This window comes from Euleptes europaea, chromosome 15, assembly GCF_029931775.1.
Source record: "Euleptes europaea isolate rEulEur1 chromosome 15, rEulEur1.hap1, whole genome shotgun sequence".
NCBI classification, from domain to species: domain Eukaryota; kingdom Metazoa; phylum Chordata; class Lepidosauria; order Squamata; family Sphaerodactylidae; genus Euleptes; species Euleptes europaea.
In genome coordinates this window covers 17,768,686-17,791,674 of record NC_079326.1, presented here as the reverse complement: position 1 = coordinate 17,791,674, position 22,989 = coordinate 17,768,686, and the positions used below count along the sequence as shown (strand labels likewise).

Sequence of the window (22,989 nt, the reverse complement as noted above, 5' to 3'; positions counted from 1 at the left end):
GGAGGGGAGGGTGGTCACGTGGCGAGGGGAGGGGGCGATCCGGCCGGGCTCTCCCCCCCCTCCCCGCTCCCTTTTTCTGGGTCCGGCGTCCTCCGCTGCAGTTGCAGTCCGCTCCGGCGCGCGCTGGAGCAGGGAGGGAGGGAGGCAGGGGGCCGGCCGGGCCGGGCTGGGGCGGGGGTCGCCGCCGCCCCCCACCCCCGGAGCTCCTCTCCGCAGCGCCTGAGCCCCCCCCCCCCCGACGGCTCCAGGAGGATGTGGCTCTTCGCCGTGGCGACAACTTTCTGGGGACTGCGGCTGGCGCCGGGTAAGGAGCCGCGGCGGGGAGACCCTCGCCCCACTTCGCGCCCCCCGCCGCGCAACAGCTGCCGCCGACTCTGCGGGTCCGGGGAGGGGGGGGGCAGCCGCCGCCGCTCCAAGTCTGAGTTTTGCGCGGGGAGGGACGCGGGGTGGCCCGTGGCTCAGGGGCACAGCATCCGCTCGGCGCCCGGAGGGTCCCCGGTTCGACCCCCGGCGTCGCCCGTGAAGGGGGCGAGGCGAGCGGGCGATGGGAAAGACCTCTGCCTGAGACCCTGGAGGGCCGTGCGGAGGGGCCGTGGCTCAGGGGCAGGGCGTCTGCTTGGCGTGGGGAGGGTCCCCGGTTCGATCCCCGGCATCTCCAGTCCAAGGAAGCAGGTGATGGGAAGGACCCCTGCTTGAGAGCCGTGGGGAGGGGCCGTGGGTCAATGGCAGAGCCTCTGCTTGGCAGGCGGAGGTTCCCCGGTTCGATCCCCGGCATCTCCAGTTCAAGGGACCAGGCAAGCCGGTGAAAGACCCTGGAGAGCCGTGGAGAGGGGCCGTGGCTCAGTGGCAGAGCATCTGTTTGGCTTGCGGAAGGTCCCCGGTTCGATCCCCGGCATCTCCAGTCCAAGGGACCAGGCAAGCAGGTGATGGGAAACCAGGGAAGCAGGTGATGGGAAGGACCCCTGCCTGAGACCCTGGGGAGCCTTGGAGAGGGGCCGTGGCTCAGTGGTAGAGCCTCTGCTTGGCATGCGGAAGGTCCCTGGTTCGATCCCCGGCATCTCCAGCTCAAGGGACTAACTAGGCAAGCAGGTGATGGGAAAGACCCCTGCCTGAGACCCCGGAGAGCCGCTGCCGGTCAGAGTAGACAATACTGACTCGGATGGACCAAGGGTCTAAGGCAGCTTCGTGTGTTCGTGTATGTTGCCCCCCCCCCACGGCACCCGCCTTTCTCCCCCCTGCGTGGGTGCTGTTGTAGTTGATACTGGCGAATAGCGATCACCGTCTTCCAAGTCCTCGAAGGGCTGTCGTGGAGAGGAGGGTGCCGAGTTGTTGTCTGTCGCCCAGGAAGGTCGGACCAGAAGCAGCGGATGAAATTAAAGCCAAAAGGTTTCCATCTAGAAAACAAGAAGAATTTTCTAACCGTCAGAGCGGTTCCTCGGTGCAACAGGCTCGCCTTCCCTGGAGGTTTTGAAGCAGAGGCTAGATGGCCATCTGTCAGCAAGGCTGATTCTGTGACCTTAGGCAGATCGCGAGAGAGAGGGCACTTGGGCCATCTTCTGGGTCACAGGGGGTGTGGGGGGGGAGGTAGTTATGAATTTCCTGCATTGTGCAGGGGGTTGGGCTAGATGACCCTGGTGGTCCCTTCCAACTCTGATTCTATGGTCCGCCCCCCAGCAGAACCCCCGCTGCTCCCGTTTTCCCTTGGAAGCCCCACTGAACGCCGCTACCTCCAGCAGCCAGATTGCAGCGCACAGCCCCCCCCTTCCTGCACCAGCCAGATAATTTGGGGAGGGGGGCGGTTCTGATCGCCACCGAGTCCCTTCAGCGAGGGAGGGGGGAGAGTTTGCGGGGACCTCGCAAACTAGCCCAGGGAGCGGCCCCAGCGAGTTTTCTTGCCTGGCTTCCAGCAGCTGCCTTGCAGACAGCCCATTGACTACAATCGCCTACGCGCTCTTCAACGCCCTGAGCAGAAAGGAGGAGGTGCTCGGCTACCTGGCGGAAACTCCTCGGTGGGGAGCCAGCCAGGTCTGACACTTCTCTTTGGCAGGGATGCCGGTGCCTGGTATGGCTCACCAGGCAATGATCTTCTCCCAACACCCTTACAGAAAACCGATCTGTTCTCTGGAGGGACTGAAAAGCCTTGACCTCACCCCACCCCGCACTGAGGGCAGCAGGAAAAGAGGAAGACCCAACCAGAGACGGATGGACTCCATAAAGGAAGCCACAGCCTTCAGTTTGCAAGATCGGAGCAAGGCTGTCAAAGACAGGACATTTTGGGAGGACTTTCATTCATAGGGTCGCCATGAGTCAGAAGCGACTTGAGAGCGCTTAACACACACACGCACACACACTCCCCACCCCACACCCCCATATGGATGAATGGGAAATAGTCGCTCCCCGCAGCCTGGCAAACGCTGGGGTCATTTCTGCATGGGAGGGTTTGCCTTGGATTTGCCGCTCTTTAAAGGCACCCTTTCCCCATCCGGATTCTCAAGACTCAACGATAAGCGCCCCGTGCAGAGTTTTGAGGATTCGGGTGGGGAAATGGGCATCTAGAGAGCAGCCAAACCGCCCGCGCATCAATGGTCTGGGCGACGAGTTGCCGCTCCTCGGCCTTCGCCTTTCGCTTCCAGGAGGACCTCGTTTACATGATAAAAGAGGGACGCCGAGGATGCTCCGCTGTTGTAATTGTGCGTGGCAAAATAGTAATTAAATCATTTGCAATTAATTAGTAGTTAAGTAAACCCTTCGGCGCAGATAGGCTGTGAAGCGCATCTATTAGGGGGGCGCTTTCCCACCCGAACAGCATTTTGTTTGCTTTTTTAACAGCCTGCAGCTTTTAAGGAACTCCAGAGACAGAAAGTGGCGAGGACCAGCCAGTGAGCAAAACAGACCAGTTTTGTGACTGTCCGTTATTCAACATTATGCCCCCTGCTGGATGCAGTTTTGGCTTATGCAGGCAGAAGGGTTGGAAAACTTCACAGCAAACAGTTTCCCTTGTATTTTCTTTCTTAAGAGTTCTGATCTTGCTGCTGGTTATAAGTACGAGCCTCATCGAAATGGGCTGGGGCCAAGTACAGAAACCAGAGTTTACAAATAGAAGAGACGAAAACAGAAACGTGGAGGAAAAAAAACCCATACTGCATGTATGTTTACTTGTGAATTCTGTTGACTTTATGCTACTTCTTTTCCAGTAAGGTGCTTAGGATTTTACCCTTCTGAGTAAACGCACATAAACTGAAGGAGGTTTATAGCCACAGAACGGTGTCTAGGGTTTCAGCCTTAAAAGATTGTGTAGCACATGCACTCAATAGCCTTTTTTTTTCTATTCTAGGATTTGCTCTGCAAATACAGTGTTACCAGTGTGAGGAATTTCAGCTAAATAATGATTGCTCAGCCCCAGAGTTCATAGTAAATTGTACGGTGAATGTCCAAGACGTGTGTCAGAAGGAAGTAATGGAACAAAGTTCAGGTATGGGAAATTATAGTAATTCTATCTTGTCATGCTTGTTTGCCTGTTTTCCTTCTCATTTAGCTGATTTGATAATTCAAGCATATAATTATAATTTTCTTAATTTTATTCGAGTACATTTCATCTATGCTGCATATAGAAATGGTAACTTCACTCTAAGTTGAAGATGCTGAAGTTAACATAGAAGGTAAAACTACAAATGCACCAGTTTTGATGGAAATGTTGTTGAATTAGTAGATCCCTTTATTTACCCTCTCAATTTATATGCCCTCAAGGGAGAATAGACACAAAGACCTTAAAAGCAGCTAGACAAACGCGATAGAATCACATCAAATATACTGGAGGTCGGAAGGTCTGTCTTAAGAATTATGTATGAGTCGCGAAAGGATTATAGAACAGATAGACTCATGTATTTATTTATTTCTAAATGGTGCAGTACGAATTAGCCATGAGTTCCCAATTATTATTGCAACACATTGCAAAAAAGTAAAAACTGTAGATACCAAGATCCATAGCAGCTGGCGTGTGTGTATGAATGTCCTTGGCAACCAGGTATTTCTTTTAAGTATAACATTCATGATCATGCCAGTAAATGCCACTTGAATAACGGGAACCACCGTGTTCCTGAAATGATATCTGACCTTTGAACTCTCAGAGGCTGAAGGATATCAAACCAAGCCAATAGCAGACGAAACCAATACTAGACATTGAGAATACTGTGATGATTGACCTTGGAGAAAAATACCTGTTGTGGAAGGGCAGAATACACAACGACAACATCAACAGAATATACAGCAACAAGTTATCATGGTTGTTGCTGTAGAAATGCTTCAGCATGCGTGCAGTGGTACCAGCGCTTATGCCATCATGGAAGACTTATAGTTACGGGATTATTCGATTCGATCAGTTTCAGAGCATCGAGTGTGGCAAATGTGACTGGCTGTAGGATCTGTGAAGTTTTCTTGTGATGTGTGACAATAACAAGTCACCAGTCCGTGTAATTGTTGCATTATAATGCGTTTCCTCTTTTAAAACCCATGAAAATGAAGGAAAGCTATCTGATCGGCTAGGTGGTAAAAATGTGTTGAGTCTTTGCAGGAATTCAAGGGGAAGACTAAAGTTCTATATTGCACAGTCCTGAATGGGGAGGGAGGAGAGCAGAGGGAAATATGCAAGTAAAATAAACCTTCCATTTAATATACAGTGTTTTAGAGCAAAAAATGTTTTCTCTTAATCTTTACACTATCTAGAAAGCTGCCTGCTGCTGGGTGTTGAGTTTAAGATAATTACATCTTCTGTTGCATTTACAAATCTATAAGCCCTTCTAGGCAGGTGTTTGAAATGCAATTTAAAGGTTCACTCAGACACACAAAACAGATTATTCTGTAATTTTTTAAAAACTAATGGCTTTAATGGATGAAATGGAGAAATCCGAAAGGCTATTAAAAATCTTTGCAAATAGCTCCCAGTGGAAGTATTAAAATGCCTCCCTAGTGCTACTTTCTCAAGCATTCCTTCCTCTGTCCACAACATTTTTATTCCAATTTATAATTTGAAACTTGAGCAGCCTCCTAGTACCCATATCGGTAATCTTTTCAGCTGAAGGTTAGCGAAGCAGAAAAATGTGTGCTGCAGAACTTCTTTATCTATGAATGGCTTCCTTAAACCTTTTGGATGCTTAGATTGTTAAATGATTAGTTCTTCAGGGTTTTTTTTTTAATTTAAAAAATCAGATTTATGGCTGGATTTTTTAAATGATTGATTCAGCTACCATAGCCATGTTAAGTTCAAAGCAAGAACTGTTCTAATTGGATCTTAAAAACTTTTAGAGGGACATAAATGTGTCTTCCCTGGTTCTGAGAAATTGATTTGTAATGGCTTCAGTAAACGAGAAATGTTGTTAACAATATTTTTCTTTAGGTTTCTTGACCTGTGAATTCTGTACACGGTTATCACAACAGCATTATCTAAGCTAATATCAGAACTTTCTCCATGCCTGTCATGCAGTGCTAGTATCTTTTAGTCCAGTAAGTAAATAAGTGTAAGCATTTGTCATTTTAGATTAGGGGCTTTCAACTTGTGGGAACAAATTCTTCCTTTTAGTAATGGCTATTCCATGGTTGGTGACATTTCCATTGGAAGTATATATCTTTATCCAGACTGAAGGCAACTTAGTCTGCAATTACCCGACAGTCAGTCCAAACCACTCTGACTTCATCTCTTTAGTCTCATTGTAATGAATAGATAAGGGTTGTAAGTAGTCTTCATGGAAGAAAAGTTAACTGACATCAATAATACTTTGATGCATATATGTTTAGGATTGCTTTGTGAATTTCTAAATCCATTAATTTGGATCACAGAGTAAAGTGAAACAATGTAAGACTAAAGGTACTTACTCTAGAGTAGTCCCACTAGGAAACAATGTGGATTACTGTGTTTCAGGCAATTTTTTTGTTTTGCTAATTGATACTTAAATGTACAAAATTTCACATTCTCGTTTTTTTAACAGTTCAACAGTTGTTTACTAGACCATTCTATAATCTAGAATAACACTAAATAATTTTCAAATATTGATTTCCATTGTAACAGAATTTAAGCCAGTGCATAAAATAATGTGAATATGCATTTGATAGCATAATCTTGTGATCTTTTTTTAAAAATTTGATGTCTAAAACTAATTTTTTAGACTACATTTCTATACTTAATAAAAAGATGTAATTCTATCACGGATCAATGTGTTCAAGGTTGCCTTAAACCTTATTTAAAAGTTTAAAGCAGTATATTGAGACAAAGTTCATGGTCCTTGACACTGCAGATGGTGCTTGGTAATCTGTTTTGAAATAAAATAAACAGACTGCTGGACTTGATGGGCCTTGGTCTGATCCAGCAGGGCCTTTCTTATGTTCTTATGTTCTTAAATCAGATGTACTTATTTCCTGTGGTATAGCGCTTACATTCCAATGCTGATATGTATTGTCTGCACTGTTACCTACGTTGAATAATGAACACTTCGTAGCCTTCTGTGCTTAAAACATTCCACAGAGAAAAACAGCTAGAGACATGTAAGCCCCCTTTTAAATTTATTCTTTAAAGCAATGCCCTGCTTACCTAAATGCCAGAATCTCTCTCGTTTGAATTCAGTGCATCACTGAACTTAGTCATCTGTAGAGTGTGTGAATGCTGCACCTTCTTACTGGTGACCCTGAGTATCTGGTCCTTGAACGTATTAGAAATTACTGAGTTGAACTCCTTCAAGTCCAAGTTTCTGTTTTCATCAGTGGCCAGTCAAATGCCTCTAGATGATCAACAGTGTGGAATGGAGGTGGTGGCACCCATCTATCTGTCCCACAGTCTGATATTTCTAATTGCTTAGCTATCATTTATGGGCATCCATATCTTCTATGAAATGGTCCAAACCTTTTAAAAAAATTGCTTGTCAAACCTAGTAAGCATCATCATATCATCTGATAATTATAAAATGAATAATTAACTTATGTAATAAACTTCGTATATTGTCTGTTGTAAACCTACCAAGTCAAGAGTGATTCCAAGTTGTGGTACTGACAGAACTCATGTAGTGTCTCTACCCCATTCATAATTTTTCATTTTTAACCCCCTTTCCCAGCCAAGTTGTCTTCCTCCCCTCACTTTAGCCTTTTTTTCACAGTTCTATAACATATTTCTTGAGTTGGGATGCTAGAACTATCTGTGGTATTCCAAACTGGAGTATTATGTCAGCGTGGGTAAAAGTCTAATTACCCAATATTAGTATTAGTTTTGGGCACAATGCTTTTACAAGTGATGCCTTTTACAAACATCCATCCTTTATGAGCTGTCAGCTTGTATCTGAGGAAGTGGGCTCTGATGCCCAAAAGTTCACTTTGAAGTTAACATCATCACAGTGCATTCCTAAGGATAGTTACTCCATTCTAAGCCCATTGAAATGAATGTTAGTCTTTAAGGTGCCACTAGACTCCTGTTTTGTTTTTCAACAGTAGACTAACACAGGTGCTCCTCTAGAACTACAAAGGCATTCTGAGCTTCTTGAAAGAAGGGTGGAATAAAAATCCTCAAGATAAATAGATACTTGCAGTCATCTTTTCTGGACCAATGCTGAGTTTGCTTTTTCACTTATTTACTTGTAGATGTCACGTGGGTAAAAGTCTAATATTAGAATTACCCACTATTAGTATTTGTTTTGGGCACAATGCTTTTACAAGTGATGCCTTTTACAAACATCCATCCTCAATTTTTCATTTGGAAACTCAGAGTGGGTGTTGCCCTGGTCATGTGGGCATCCTAAAAGCAAGAAGAAACCAAGCTGGCAACTCATAAATCCAGGGGTCTACCAAATATAAAAATAACCTCCTGAGCTTGAAATTTCTTCAAGTGATGCAAATTAGGTTTATATCCTGCTTAAATAAAAATGAAGTGCTTATGGGATGCCGTGCAAAATGTTGAGAATTTTATATGTAGACAATTCGGTCATGTACAGTATCCCTGCTTGCTGTAGTCTGGCTGTACTGAACACGCTAGCGGGAAGATCCTATGATTTAAGAATTAAAACTTTGGAAAGTTGTTTATCTACATTTGGAGCTTTGAGGTTAAAGCACTCATGGTACTGAGACCAGTTTCCCATTTTTTGGAAAGAAATTACAATTTGAGGTTGGAGTTGTTTAGCAACAGGTGAAAGCTGTTACTGCAGCATGGTGCAGCGGTTAAGAGTGTTAGACTCTAATCTGGGGAATTGGGTTCGATTCCCTGCTCCTCCACATGAAGCCTGCTTGGTGACTTTGGGCCAGTCACAGTTCTCTCAGAACTCTCTCAGCCCACACAGAGGCAGGTAATGGCCAACCACCTCTGAACGTTTCTTGCCTTGAAAACTCTAAGTCAGCTGTGACTTGATGGCGCGCACACACACACACTGACAGTGCAGTCCAAAACAGAGTTACCCTCTTCTGAACCCACTGATTTAAATGGACTCTGAAACGTATTACTGTTTTTAGGATTACAGTGTGAGACTTGCTGCATTTCCTTGAGAAATGTAGACGTGCATCCTCAAACACAATGAGGCTATAATCCTAAGAACACTTCCCGAAAGTAAGCTGCATTGGCTAAAATGGGACTGACTTCTGAGCGGACCTGCTTTGGATTGCTCTCTTAGGGCGAAAGTGCATGGTCGCTTTAGCCTCCTTTATTCCCTGTTTCAGCCAGGATTCAACTAGGATCGAGCGCATGTTCGGCAAAACACACGTGTTCGATCCTGGCTGAATCCTGGCTGAAACAAGGAATAAAGGAGGCTAAAGCGACCATGCAAATTAAAACATAGCTTTTCTTAAATTGAATTAATTCACATATTCAGCTGAAGCATTAAATGTTGAATCATCAAGTGATGTACATACACACATGAACCACCCATTAGTGTTCTTCTCTGTCCTTTTTTAGTATATCTATTCGACAGTCTGGATAATGTTCCTGTAGGGTTATTGGACACAAGCAACTTCACATACTTCACTAAATCTCAGAATTTCCTCATCTGTGAGTCACAGGCTCACTGTGATTACTTGTAAAAGAGAAACAGGGTCACGAGTTCCTGAATTCTGCAGACATAGATGGGGACAGGAAGAAGCCTGTGGGATGTAGGATCCATAACAGAAAAAGGCTTAAGAAAAAAATGACACAGTGTGCAAATTTGAATAGTGATGGGTGGTAGGCACATTTATCCTGTCAGATTCCCTGTTGGGCAGGCACAGTCTAACTCAATCAGTTAATCCCTGGAAGACAAAACATGGATTTATGTAGGTGTCTATAAGTTGGACCATGATCAGGCCCTGTTACATGGACAGAGTGTTCCAGGCAGGTCTGGTAGGTCCTGGGGGAATGTTGCCCTGGAACCCTTCCTGTTGTCCTTTGTCTTGCTATAGTTGGCTGGTGGTGGTGGGACATCTTGAGCTGCAAAGTAAGTTCTCAGTCACATGGTTCATTGACCCCTGGGCAATTGCTGGATATTAGAAGGCAGACAAATTGAATTAAGGAATCTTCTGTTTCATGAGGGTTCATGGATATGACTTTCCCCCTTGGCTTCCCTCTGTGCTGTTCTTCAGGGGAATCATCTGGACTCATGAGACATATTGGGTCGAATGGGAGGTTCCTGGTCCTTTGATTCTTATGACATAAAGCTTCCTCCCTCTGGAGATCTAGAATCACCTTGCTCTTTTAAGATGCTGGCATCTGCAGAAGGTGTTCTTCTGGGAGTGGGCATAGTGCTGCAGCTGTTACACCACACTGGCTTCCAGAACTAATACATGACTTTCACCACTAATACATGAATATGCCTAATTAGGTTTCTGACTTATTATTTTTAAACTGACTCAAACTTCTGAACATCTTAAGTTTGAGGATTAATTTATATAGATCCAGTCATGGGATATAGAAAGGAGATAATGAAGTGTATTGCAGACTAAGGGATCACTTCAAACTCTGTGATTCTTTGGTCCTTGAACTAATTGCAATTGTAGAAAGAATGACAACCCATCATCCCAACATTATAAAGTATGAGAGACTCAATTGACTGAAATAATCATATCAGCTTTTATAAGTTCTAATGACTCTTCAGGCAAGAAGAGTTAATACTATAAACCAGAAGAGCATCAGAAATTTAAGCAAAGTAATAGTTTTGTAGCAAAACACAGAAAGGGGCACTTGTGGCATGTTAAAAACTAGCAAATGCATCAAAGAAATGCTTTCTGGATAATTCTTTGTTTGCAAAACAGGTGTTCGCAATGCCTTCTTACACTCCAGCTGAACATCACCTCTAAGCATCATGATGACTGGTTCACCGTTCAAAGCAAGGAGCTGTTCAAGTAGCTTTGGGGACAATAGTGGCATTCAATATGGCACGTGGCTTGTTTGGATTGTGTATGACCTGCTGTTAAAACTGAAAAGGTCATATGCATAATTGAAAATCAGCTGTGTGAGAATGCACGGGCCTTGGCATGGGCACAGTTGGTGGCATTCGCTGTGCTGAATGTATGCTCAGAAGCTAACGAATCAATTTACAATTCTTAGGCAGCAGTGCAAGAATACAATCAAAATAATCAGAATAAACGAGCACACTCTGCTTCATTAATCTGGGAGCAAGGCAAAATGGGCAAGATTGTAACACATGAACGACCAGCCATGCAGATTGACCTTGCCCTAGAATACAAGGATCAAGCCAACGAAGCACTTCTGTTGTAAGTTATTATTTTTTTAATCAGGTGCTGTGGGCAGACCACCAGGAGAGGGCAAGAGCTATGGGGAGAACAGAGCAACAGCACCCACAAGTGAAGTATTTGTTATCACACTAAGGCACTCCCAAGAACAAGCATCTGATTAGCTGGGCAAAATGTACAACATTAGAATAGAAAGACGAGCCATGCAGGTATTGTTCAAATTAGTGTGCACATGTTCAGTGATACTTGAAAATCTTGAAGATAATTCACAGTGGGTAGCCGTGTTAGTCTGTCTGCAGTAGTAGAAAAGGGCAAGAGTCCAGTAGCACCTTAAAGACTTAACAAAAATATTTTCTGGTAGGGTATGAGCTTTCGTGAGCCACAGCTCACTGTATCTGAAGAAGTGAGCTGTGGCTCACGAAAGCTCATACCCTACCAGAAAATATTTTTGTTAGTCTTTAAGGTGCTACTGGACTCTTGTCCTTTTCTACTATTGAAAATCTTGAATATTTATAATGAAAACTTACTTAGAATTGAAATGTTGTCTTGAAAGTTGTATTTCAAAACCGTTTTAAGAAGAAAGCTCCAACAAGTGCCATTAAAGTAAAGAAACGGCAATACTGTTACATGTTACACACAAGTTAAAAAAGAAATAAAGGAGCCTACATTAAAGAATTTTAGAAGTCTCCAATTAGCAACCCAAAACAGCTACAAACCTTGCAAAAAATTGTGGCCCCATATTAATATACATTATTTTGCTTCAATGCAGTGTGGAGTGGAAACTTCACTAAAGATTCATGGAACTTAGCTGCTGCAGTAGTGGATTAAGATATATTGACCTATATAAACATACGAACATACAGAAAGAAACCATGTGTAGGAAGAAAGAAAAAGTACAAATGTTCAGTGAACATTCAAACTTCAGAGATTGTTTCTTAAATGAAGTTTTCTAGTAATTACAAACTCCCCCCCTCCAGCTTTTTAAATGTATGCTTTCCGTGGTTTCTGTTCTAGTTTCTAATATCTTTTAAAAAATGCTATTTGGAAAGACCTAAAAGTGATAGCAGTTCAGCAATAGGAACTTTAAAATATCTTTCAAAAAGAGCAAATATACAAACCGTACTATGGCAAAAGATCTATCAGTATGACCAAAGTTATCCATCCTTTTTTTTAAGTTACTGTATTTATGAAAGAAAGATAACCCAGAATGTAAAATGACCTCCCACATTATACCCAAAAAGATTTTTATTATTGGACATAACTGTAACTTGCTTGCAAATTTAATACCACCCCCCTCTTTAGTGGTTAAGGTGTTGGACTAGGATAGGGGAAACCGAGATTTGAATCCTCACTCTACCATAGAAACTTGCTGGGTGACCTTGGACCAGGTCACACACACTCAGCAAGTAGGGTTGTGCAAAAAATTAATTAATAAATAAATCGGTAGAGTTTGGGTTTATTGGGCCCAATTTTTTTCCGGTAAACCAAGAATAAGCCAAATACACATACTGGTAAATTTCGATTTTCGGCTTATTACCAGTTTACTGAAACATTTGGGCCCATTATAGTGTATGGGGATATTTTTTTGAAGCTCCTGGGGGGCATTTTTGGACATAGGGTCCCAAAATTTGCAGTATGGCTGCAAGGGATTCTCCTTGGATGGTCATCAAAGTTTGGTGAACTTTGGGACAGAGGTCCAATTTTATGGGCTCGCAAAGGGGTTGCCCCCATCCTCCCATTTGCGAGCCGAGCTGTCCATTGGTTTTTAGGGTAAGAAGTTCAGCATTGCCAAGGACTGGCAGAAAAAGCCGATTGACAGGTTGGCGCCTCAAAGTCTGGGGGCTCCCTTCATATCTGGGGCGCATGGCGTGATGTCCATGCAAATTAGCTTCAAACTGAGGAAAAAGGCTTAAATGCAAGAAAAATAAGGCACAGAAAATATTTATTTTGGTGGAAAATACATCCTGTGAGCATTCCTTTATTATGGTCATCAAAAATCTGATTTCACAGTGTGGGGAAACGAAGCCTCTACTCAGTGACCTTCAGTTTCAGAGCAGGTTTTTTTTTGGGCAGGGGGATATCGGAGTCAGCCGAAATCTCAACCACAGGGGCTGTCTGAAGGAAATTGCTCATCTGCGTGGGTGAGGGAGTCTTCTTCGGAAGCCTGGTGGTCAGCAGCTGTTAAAGCTGGTTCTTTTTTGTTGCAGGGTATATCCCTCCGGATGGGACTTGGTGAGCCCCATCTTTTAAAAAACCCTTATGCTTGATCCAGATCAACCCACTGAATGGTTGGTCAGACCAAGTTGGCTCCGGTTACACAATCCCGACCTCAAAAGGGCCCCAACTATGGGGCCCTAACAAAACCAGTCAAAAATAGAAAACGGGGAGAAAGGACAGAGCCATACCTCTGAGCAAAGGCATTATTTGGCTTTTCCAGGAATCGCGTATTTGGCTTTGGGCAGACCCCCAGGTTTTGGTGTTCGGTAAACCCGAAGTCCGAAAATTACCGAAATGGCTACCGTATTTTTCGCTCCATAGCACGCACCTGACCATAACACGCCCCCCCCCCCAGCTGGCCGCCGGGGCGAGGAAAGCCGGCTCGCGCTGGAACGATGCGAGCCGGCTCTGTGCGACCCGCCCGCCTCCCAGCTGGCCGTCGGGGCGGGGAAAGCTGGCTCGCACTGGAACGATGCAAGCCGGCTCTGTGCTCCCTGCCCACCTCCCAGCTGGGAGGCGGGCGGGGAAAACCGTCTCGCGTCGTTCCAGTGCAAGCCAGCCGGCTCTGTGCACACATTCGCTCCATAACTCGCACAGACATTTCCCCTCACTTTTGAGGAGGAAAAAAGTGCGTGTTATGGAGCGAAAAATACGGTAATTTCGGGTTTATTTTTTGTTTGGGTTTATTGATATGCACAACTGGCAAGTATTTGAATGTGTGACCTCCAAGGAATACCAGGGGCATGATGTGGAGGCAAGCAATGGCAAACCACCTCTTGAAAACCCTAGTGGGTCGCCGTTATTCAGCTGTGACTTAATAGCAAAATGCACACACCTGTTTTTTTAACTAGCCTTGCATTTGAATAAATACAGTAATCTATTTAGTTTTCAGTAGTTTTTCTCATGCAGTCAAGGTTGTGTTGAATGTGCAGTGCAATTAAAGTAATCATTGTAACTGGTAACATTACAAAATAGGGTGCAGAATAATAAATGTCCTTTCTAAGTGTGTGTGTGTAAGTACCATCAAGTTGCAGTTGACTTACCGTGACCCTGTAGGGTTTTCAAGGCAAGAGACTAACAGAGGTGGTTTGCCATTGCCTTCCTCTACATAACGACTCTGGTGTTCCCTGGTAGTCTCCCACTCAAATACTAATCAGGGCCGACCCTGCTTCTGAGATCGGGCTAGCCTGGGCCATCCTGGTGAGAGCTGTCTAGGACTACAAAGATTTATTTTGCAGAGTCATTATCAAAAGAGTTAACTATCAGACGGAAACTAATCTCAGAAATTTACCTTAAGACCTTAAATTGTTTTTTGCTGTCACATTCTGTTTTTTATGACTATCTCCCTTAGATGCAGAAAATCTTATGGAAAAACTTTTACCCACCATGGGTATAATACATATACTTAAGTGTGTGTTTGGAAGAAAAAATCAGCAACCTTCTTTCATCCAAGCTTAAACTGAAGCATCACCCTGTTCTTTTCATTTGTGCTGTATAACAATTTAAAGTTGAAATCTGTATTTTGTTCATATTCATTTTATTATTTATTTTATTATTTTATTATTTTAATAACTATTATCATTTATTTTTATTATTTTTAAAGAGTTCTGTTGTGTTTGATTAAAACTCTAACTCATTTTTTTTGGCCATCAAGTCACAGATGACTTATGGCAACCGTGTAGTGTTTTCAAGGCAAGAGACATTCGGAGGTGGTTTGCCGTTGCCTGCCTCAGTGACACAACCCTGGTATTCCTTGGAAATTCCTTGGTCTGGGCCAAGGTCACCCACCAAGCTTCCATGGTGCGAGGGGTTTTTTGAACTGGGTTTCCCAGGTCCTAGTCCAACACCTTAGGAGCCCTGTGGTGCAGAGTGGTAAGCTGCAGTACTGCAGTCAAAGCTCTGCTCAAGACCTGAGTTTGATCCCAACGGAAGTCGGTTTCAGGTAGACGGCTCAAGGTTGACTCAGCCTTCCATCCTTTCGATTCGGTCAAATGAGTACCCAGCTTGCTGGGGGTCAAGGGAAGTTCACTGGGGAAGGCACCCCATAAACAAAAGTCTGCCTAATTAACGTCGGGATGTGACGTCACCCCATGGGTGCTTGCACAGGGGGACCCGGTGCTTGCACAGGGGGCCTTTACCTTAGTCCAGCACCTTAACTGCTACACCACGCTGGCTCTTAGTTAATGCTGATGAAATGAACTGAAAAGGTGGAAGAAAATGTGATCCTCAACTTCCCACACGTGCTGTACATATTTTCTTTTCAGTAAGTCCCATGTATTCCAGTAGAGGTTTTTTAAAAAAACACTTTTTCCTGTTTTAATATTGGATCCAAGGATTCTTTCCTACTCAGTAATCAAAGGAGTTTCTGCTGTAACTGCAATTTACTATATTGAAACCAAGTTCCTCTGTCATCTATAGTATTTTAAAAATTGTACCCATGCCATTCTACTTATAGGTAAATATTTTAAATGAATTTGCCTGGAAAGAGAAGTTGGGAAAAACTTGCTAGCAGCAAGTGACTACCATCTGGGCTGAGATTGCTTTTTCTTCTTCTAGTTACTTAGACTGGATTCAGTCAGAGGTGCCCATACTTCAGCACAGCCCTACAGGCAGTACCCAAAGGGATCAACTTGGCCCTTGGCTCTTAGTCTGTGGTTTGCAACTTGAGGCCTGTGTTAACTAGCCTAGTCAATCAGCACACTCCGTCACCCCAGATGCATTTGTTTTGTATATTTAAATTGCCTAGTTTATTTTGGTTGTTCTGTATCGGGAACATGTCTGTGAGCAAATTTAGTTTCCTTTGGAAATGCTGTTATTTATTTTTTTTAAAAAAAACGAATAGGAAACTAACATTGGACTGGCTCAAAGAGAAAGAGGATAAGCAATCTCTTATAGTAGATTGTCAGAGGTGACGCTCCTCCCTGCAGCAGCAAAAAACCTAGAGGGTGCCATTGCTAGGATTGTCTGGGATAACTTTATAGTTTCCCATATCTGAAGCACCCGGCTCTTTTCTGTTGCCATTAAACAAGTAAATGTGAATAAAAGAATTACGGTATATGTTATTAACTTTCACTGTATGCTATAAATTCAGAGCTCTGGATATATTACTATTCAGAAAATGTTTTCAAATGCTAAAGCTGTAGGGCATGTTCTCTTATTAATAAATTGCTTCCAATCTTACAGTTGCCTGTAACACTACAAAGGAAGCAGGAGATGAACTAAATTAAGTGCATTAGATAAGGTGAAACCATGGAAAGCTTATAATAAATTGCTTTTTTAGTGCTTTTAAATACAGTAAGGCATTGATGGGCCTAGAAGTTGTCTGGAAGTAGTTTATGACTTAAAAAGAACAAAAATGCAAAAAAAAGTAATGTATTATTTTAGAAGAAATTGCGATTTCTGGTCCAGTTAGTTTAATTTTTCACAAGGATATGGACAATAGCTTTTTATGTATTTCTATTTCTGAGACTTGATCAAAAGGTATATACAATGATGGGATATGTTGCCCACAGGCTACTATCTTACAGTTCACAGTTTGAGCTCTCCAGGCTACTGCAATGTGACTCAAATTTAACATATAAATGGATACATTCCAGAACAATTTCCTGTGACCTGACCAGCTCTCTTTCACACACTGGCCTCTCCTCTCCCACCAAAGTTTATTATCATAAACAAGTGGATTTAATGACAGCAATCCTTTCCATTTTATTGCATGGATCTCTGTGGGCAAACATCTGAGTATGCTCGTCTATTGCAAAGGCCGAAAACACCTGAGGACTGGAAATTCTATAGTGCTATTATTGCTATATTAAAAAAAAGAAAGAAACAAACCCTAAAAGCATTTTATAAAGTCAGTGGCAGGGTGCTATTTGCGGTGATCATTTTGAGGTCAGGGAACTATGCCATTAATATAACTGGCCCTTTACAGATGCACCATTCCTGATCGACTAACTGGCGATCATGAGGTTGTCGTGGCCTCGTGTATTCCTTCCCCTTTTCTCTTGTATGAATTTTCCCAGTCTCATATATAGTTTGCTTTAACCAGGGAAGCATTACATTTGCAACAGAGCTAGCCAGAATAATGCTCACTGGGTTTTTGCATTAACCGGTATTTACAAAGCCACTCCAATTGCTGGTTTCAACAAGAACAGTCCTAGCTGCTGTTTACCATTGTTAGTGCTGATGCATAGGTAATACCAGGGCTTTTTTGTGATGGTATTCACTGGTACTGATTTCTAGCATCTTTCTTCAGGGCTCTCCTATTAAGTCCCGATCCTCATGCACTAGTCTGCCACACTCAGTTAGAAGCAGACAGTGTGGACCTTCCAGAACAGCCTAGTGGGAAGCAGCGGGGGCGGGGGGATTGGTGGAAATTGATGCTACATATGAGCACTAAAGGTAAAGGTCCCCTGTGCAAGCACTGGGTCATTCCTGACCCATGGGGTGATGTCACATCCTGACATTTACTAGGCAGACTTTGTTTACAGGGTGGTCAGCCAGTGCCTTCCCCAGTCATCATCCCTTTACCCCCAGCAAGCTGGGTACTCATTATACCGACCTCAGAAGGATGGAAGGCTGAGTCAACCTTGAGCTGGCTACCAGAAAACCAACTTCCGTTGGGATCGAACTCAGGTCATGAGCAGAGTTTGGACTGCAGTACTACAGCTTACCACTCTGCGCCACGGGGCTCTTCCACATATGAGCACTTGCACAACAAAAGCACTGTAAAATACTATCCCATGGTTAAAAATAATCATAGCTGTATCTGAAGAAGTGAGCTGTGACTCATGAAAGCTCATACCCGGCCAGAAAGACTAACTGTTGTTAGTCTTTAAGATGCTACTGGACTCTTGCTCTTTTCTACTGCTACAGACAGACTACTATGGCTGTCCATTGTGATATATCTCCATAGAAAAGAGGGGAGCACTTGTTTGGCATAAAGGCTAGATTAGAACATGCATGCCTGTGGCATGCTCCTAATCTCAGAAAAGAGACCAGAACATACACAACTTCTGCTTTGAGGAAGAGTTGCCAGTAACTTCAGTTTCCGCATGTTATATCATGGACTCCAAAATATGCCCATACCCTCTGGAGAATCTTCTGCACCTATGACAATGACTGTCCCCTTGCACATGGAAATGCCTTGGTTTGCACAGGTGGGAATTTGGATAAAAGCCCAAGACTGTTACCTCTGCAGCAGGTCACTGAAGCTAATTCTTGAGAATATACCCATTATTTAAAAACAAATGTGCTCCTGTCATTTGAGCAAAAAGGGAATATCTTTTTAGCTATGCATAAGGTGCTTTTCAATTGGTGGTGTTAGTATTTATATAGTTTGAACGTTTTCTTGTTTTCAATTGCTTGTATACAGTTTTATTGTATTTTATATTATTGTCACCACACTGGCAGGCATGTGAGTATGTTAAATAAATGAACACAGCATTCCCTTGAAAATAGTAGCTCTCAAAATTGGCCAAATACTACTCATCGAGTCCTTCTCATCTTCCGCATTTTCCTGCAGTCCTCATTTGCATGCATTTCACTTCCTGCTTTGGGTCATTCTCCTATATAGGTATGCTTCGCAATAAACATAATAAAATGCATACATAAAATGCATCTTTAACTTTATCTTTCCATACAAGTGTTCAAACCGTTAACAGAATGCATTCCTAGCTGTGCTTCGATGAATCCACAGGAAAGAATAAAAGTGTCAGAGCTTTGGAGGGGCCTTCTTCTCCTGTAGCCAGCAACATCTCCTCAGTCACACTCCTCTCACCAGTTTACTGTCATGAGGAACATCCCACAGGGCTGTTTGGTAACATGGGCAGGACAAGGCCTGTGAATAGGACCCAATGCAATCTTTTTATTCCTTAAACAACAGAAAGCTTTATTCCACTATCCACATCTCTTGAAGATGTACAACCTACATGACTGGTTTGCAAGTTCTAGGAAATAAAGTAAAACAGAATAATTTCTAACTAACTTGAAAGCTACAGTTACCTGGCATTTGCTTTCTCTCATCAAATGTGTGTATGCATGAAGAAAGCTATCCAACTGTCATGCACCCACACACACAGAAGCAGACAGAGAACCACTCCTTTTCAATTTCCCCTACCCAGGTGTGTCGGAGGTGCTGGGCCAGTCTGGGCTCTGGAATCCAGGTTACAAGAGCCCACCAGAACATAGCAGCCAGTCAGCTGATGCTACTCATATCAGAGTGATTAGATATTTTCATCACAGGATGTGAGTACATATTGATGGGGGGGGGGTTATGAGATTTCCCCAGCCTACCTGTCTCCATCCCACTGGTTCATCTTCATTTCCGTAAATGTCAGCCATTCTTAAGATGAAATGGCTTTTCCTGCTCTTATCCACCTCAGTTCCTACTAGGGATAAGAAGAGAATCAAAACCTAAAAGTGTACTGGGAAAACTAGAGAAAATCCTTCCCTGAGGCTAGCTGATGATCTTTGGCATTGTACAAGCCATATACCTCCAATCTTGAACATGTTTGTCCTCACTGTTCACTTGAAGTAAAGATCATTATTATAAATTAGTTTGCTACGAGGTCTGAAGAAGTGGAGGGCATATTGGTGCATAAAAAATTAGAATGGACTTTAGTTGAATAATTGACAGAAGGGCACAGGCTACATATTATAACTTCGACTGATGTAGCAAGTACCTTTACTGTATGTGAATGCCGTTGTTTACAGTACTAAACACTGCAAACTAAACGGAAGATACTAGGGTCATGCCAAAAAAGAAATTAGGTAAATTTTGGGTTTGTGTTTATTGGGCCCAATATTTTTCCAGTAAATCTGGAATAAGCCGAATACCCATACCAGTAATGGAGTATTTCGGCTTTATTTCCAGGTTTACCGAAAAAATTCAGGTCCATTATAGTCTATAGGAATTTTTCTCGAAGATCCCTTGGGGACAGTTTTGGAGGTAGAGTCACCAACTTTGCAGTGTGGCTGCAAGGGACCCTTCCTTAGATGGTCACTGAAGTTTAGGGAACTTTGGGACAGGGGTCCAATTTTATGGGCCAGCAAACGGGTCACCCCCATTCTCCAGGAATTTACGAGCTGAGCTGTCCATCGGTTTTCAGGTTCAGAAATTCAGTGTTGCCGAGGGTTAGCGGCAAGAACTGATTAGGAGGCTGGCACCTCAAAGTCAGGGGGATCCCTTCATATCTGGGGCGCATAGCATGATATCCATGCAAATTAGCTTCCAAATTGAGGGAAAAGTGCAAGAATGCAAGAAAAATAATGCAAGAAAAATAAGGCACGGAAAACATTGACTTTGGTGGCAAATGACATCCTATGAACAGTCCATTATTATAGTCATCAAAAATTTGATTTCAAAAGATGGTCATGGTATGGGGAAACAAAGCCTCTACTCAGGGCAACCTTCTGTTTCAGAGCACCTTTTTTTTTGTGTGTGGGGGGGTGATATCAGAGCCAGCCGAAGTCTCAATCATGGGGGCTGTCTGAAGGAGATTGGGTGAGGGGGTCTCCTTCGGAAGCTTGATGGTCAGCAGCTGTTGAAGCCGGTTGTTTTTACTTGGAGGGTATATCCCTCCGGACAGGACTTGGTGTGCCCCCATCTTTTAAAAAAAGATGGCTTTTTGGGGAATCGCCTATTCGGCTTCGGGAAGATTCACAGGTTTTGGTATTCTGTCTACTAGAAAACCGAATATTGCCGAAATGGCTTTCAGGTTTATTTTCAGTTCGGGTATATCAATATGTACAACCCTGGAAGATAGATGTCTCCAAGTGCTCCAGGATATGAGGGAAATTGCAATTGACTCACAACTTCCTGGTACTTCATTAATGCTTATCTCGGATAGTTTGTAGGTTTCTGTTTCCTTCACATTTTGGGGTGTTCAGTTCTGCAAAAATCAGTGTACACATAAAGTGTTCACTTTCCTGATTACATTTGAATCAACTCTTTTGCCAGAACAGAATGTTTGACAATTCATTTGTTTACATGAAGAAAGCAACAGATGAGAAAAGTGACTAGAAACATTTCACAAATAAGGGGAATAATTTTATAGTTTTAGTGCCATAGTATTCAAATTAGAAGCAGACATGGATCTGCCTTTTGGCATGGAAACTTTGCTTTGATTTCCATTGGACAATGTATTTGTAAACACTATGTTCCATCAGCCTGTTGAGAATGGAAGGGAGCTTGATCCTTAGTTCATCAAATATTATAGAGAAAGATGTGGAAATTATGCCTACTATTCAGCTGGGGAGAGGTAGATGGGAAGGCTGAATACCGGAGCCATTCAAGCATGTTTAAAAGGCCCTTGTAGTCCATACTATAGGTCATATAGTCCATACTATAGCCCTATCTTACTCTTTTGTCTGCTGTTTGGTATTCTTTCGACTGGTTCAGTATGGTTAACATTTGTTAAAAGAGAAGAGATGGAAAATAAGGCTCTTAATCAGAGAGAATATGTAACAGATTTATCAGATGAAAAACGTACTGGAGCTGATCCAATATGGATGCCATTTTCAGAGTGCGCTCTTTGGGATAAAAGAGATATTTGTCTATCCAAACATGCCAATATACAAGACTTACATTTCATAGGGACCACACTTCATAATTATTATGGGCTTCCCTGACTTGTGTGCACTCCCACTATAATCACCATGTAATTCTGCAGTCCCTGAGAGCAAAATTTTGGATTGTTCAACAATTCAATAGCCAAATAATAAGCAAGTTAAAGGATCACCATCTGCAACAGACAGAGTAGGTGATTTGGAAGTTCAGACAGACACCTCATCAAAGCTGAGAGCTTCAAAAGAATGAACTTGCAGACTTTTGTAGGAATTAAAAAAAAGAGAAAGTTGGAGAAGGAAGAGATAAATGGGCCCATTTGCAAGGCTGTTATCAGGACTGAGCTGAGAAGCCTTTATCAGTTTATGCACAAAGTATTCAATCTTCTCTGTATGAACAAACAAATGGGAATAACACTGAAGGGGAAAACGCTCATAAATCACAAAAGTATATCATTAAGAAAAAGATAATTATTAATTACTAGACTATCCATATGACGTTCTGAAAAATTAAATGCAACGGATACAGCATGGATTGACTTGCAGTACAACAGACTGCAAATTAGCAAAGACTGGAAGAGACAAGGACAGCATATGACTGAACTTGGCTTTTCAGACCTTAAAAAATGCAGTGGAACTAATACTTTTTCAAGAAATAAAATTACCATTTAATGTCTACAGTACATGAACACAAAAATATAAGGAAGTTTTCATTTTTCACCCAGTCCTTTCCATTTTAGCTGTCACTGATAAGTTTTGTGTATCTGCGTGCGCACCTTTTGGATATCACTATATCCTCTGAAATTTGTATGTGGAGAAAGCCAGGCTGTTTTAGCAATATCAGATGGTGCACCTTTATATACTGAAGACTTTATTATCATTAGCCTCCAGGCATGCGGTACAATGAATATTTGTATATTTGTTTTCTTGACCAGGAGACTTGAAATACCTCCTGTGTTGCAAGCTCCACCAGAAACGAATAGCAGCAAGACTTTATTAGAGGTCCCAAGAAACCAGTGACGGCAAAGAATAAAATTTAGTAATATTTTTCATGCTATATCTCTATATGCTGGGATCCTTTGAGGTTCATTGGGTTTTGTTATGGAATGATGAAAAACTACACATTCCCTGGCAGAAACATAATATATGATCTTAGGTTCTCGTAACACAAAGGCTTGATTCAGACAGAGAAACCTATGGTTTATTGAAACCAATTATGGTTAGTGTGTTACCTGAACATGTGCTACTCTGTAACTATGGGTAGGCAGGGTATATCAAACCAGGACATATTAACCAGCTTCAGATGAGTGGCAAACAAATGCAGACATTGGACCTTGTTCCTTAGCATCATCCTCACCCCCCTATAGATCAGCTGCCTCTTTACAGGAGGGACTGGGGGAAGGTGAAGGCAACAAAATCAGTATTTGTTGAAGCAAACAACAATTTGAATAATGGTCTGCAAGGCCTGGTTTAACAAACTAACCACATTTAAAATACCACGCTCTCTTTATTATGTCTGAACTG

At 42.7% G+C, this 22,989-nt stretch overlaps 1 protein-coding gene across 1 annotated transcript in view; it reads left to right on the top strand.

Annotated features, from left to right (window-relative positions):
* Positions 1 to 241: 241 nt before the first annotated feature.
* The window catches only part of LYPD1 (LY6/PLAUR domain containing 1), a 30,486-nt gene continuing 7,738 nt past the window's right edge, over positions 242 to 22,989 (top strand). The window contains exons 1-2 of the mRNA XM_056861542.1: positions 242 to 304; positions 3,335 to 3,472. Coding sequence (XP_056717520.1) covers positions 253 to 304; positions 3,335 to 3,472 — 190 coding nt within the window. The 5' untranslated portion in view covers positions 242 to 252. The remainder of the gene's footprint in view (positions 305 to 3,334; positions 3,473 to 22,989) is intronic.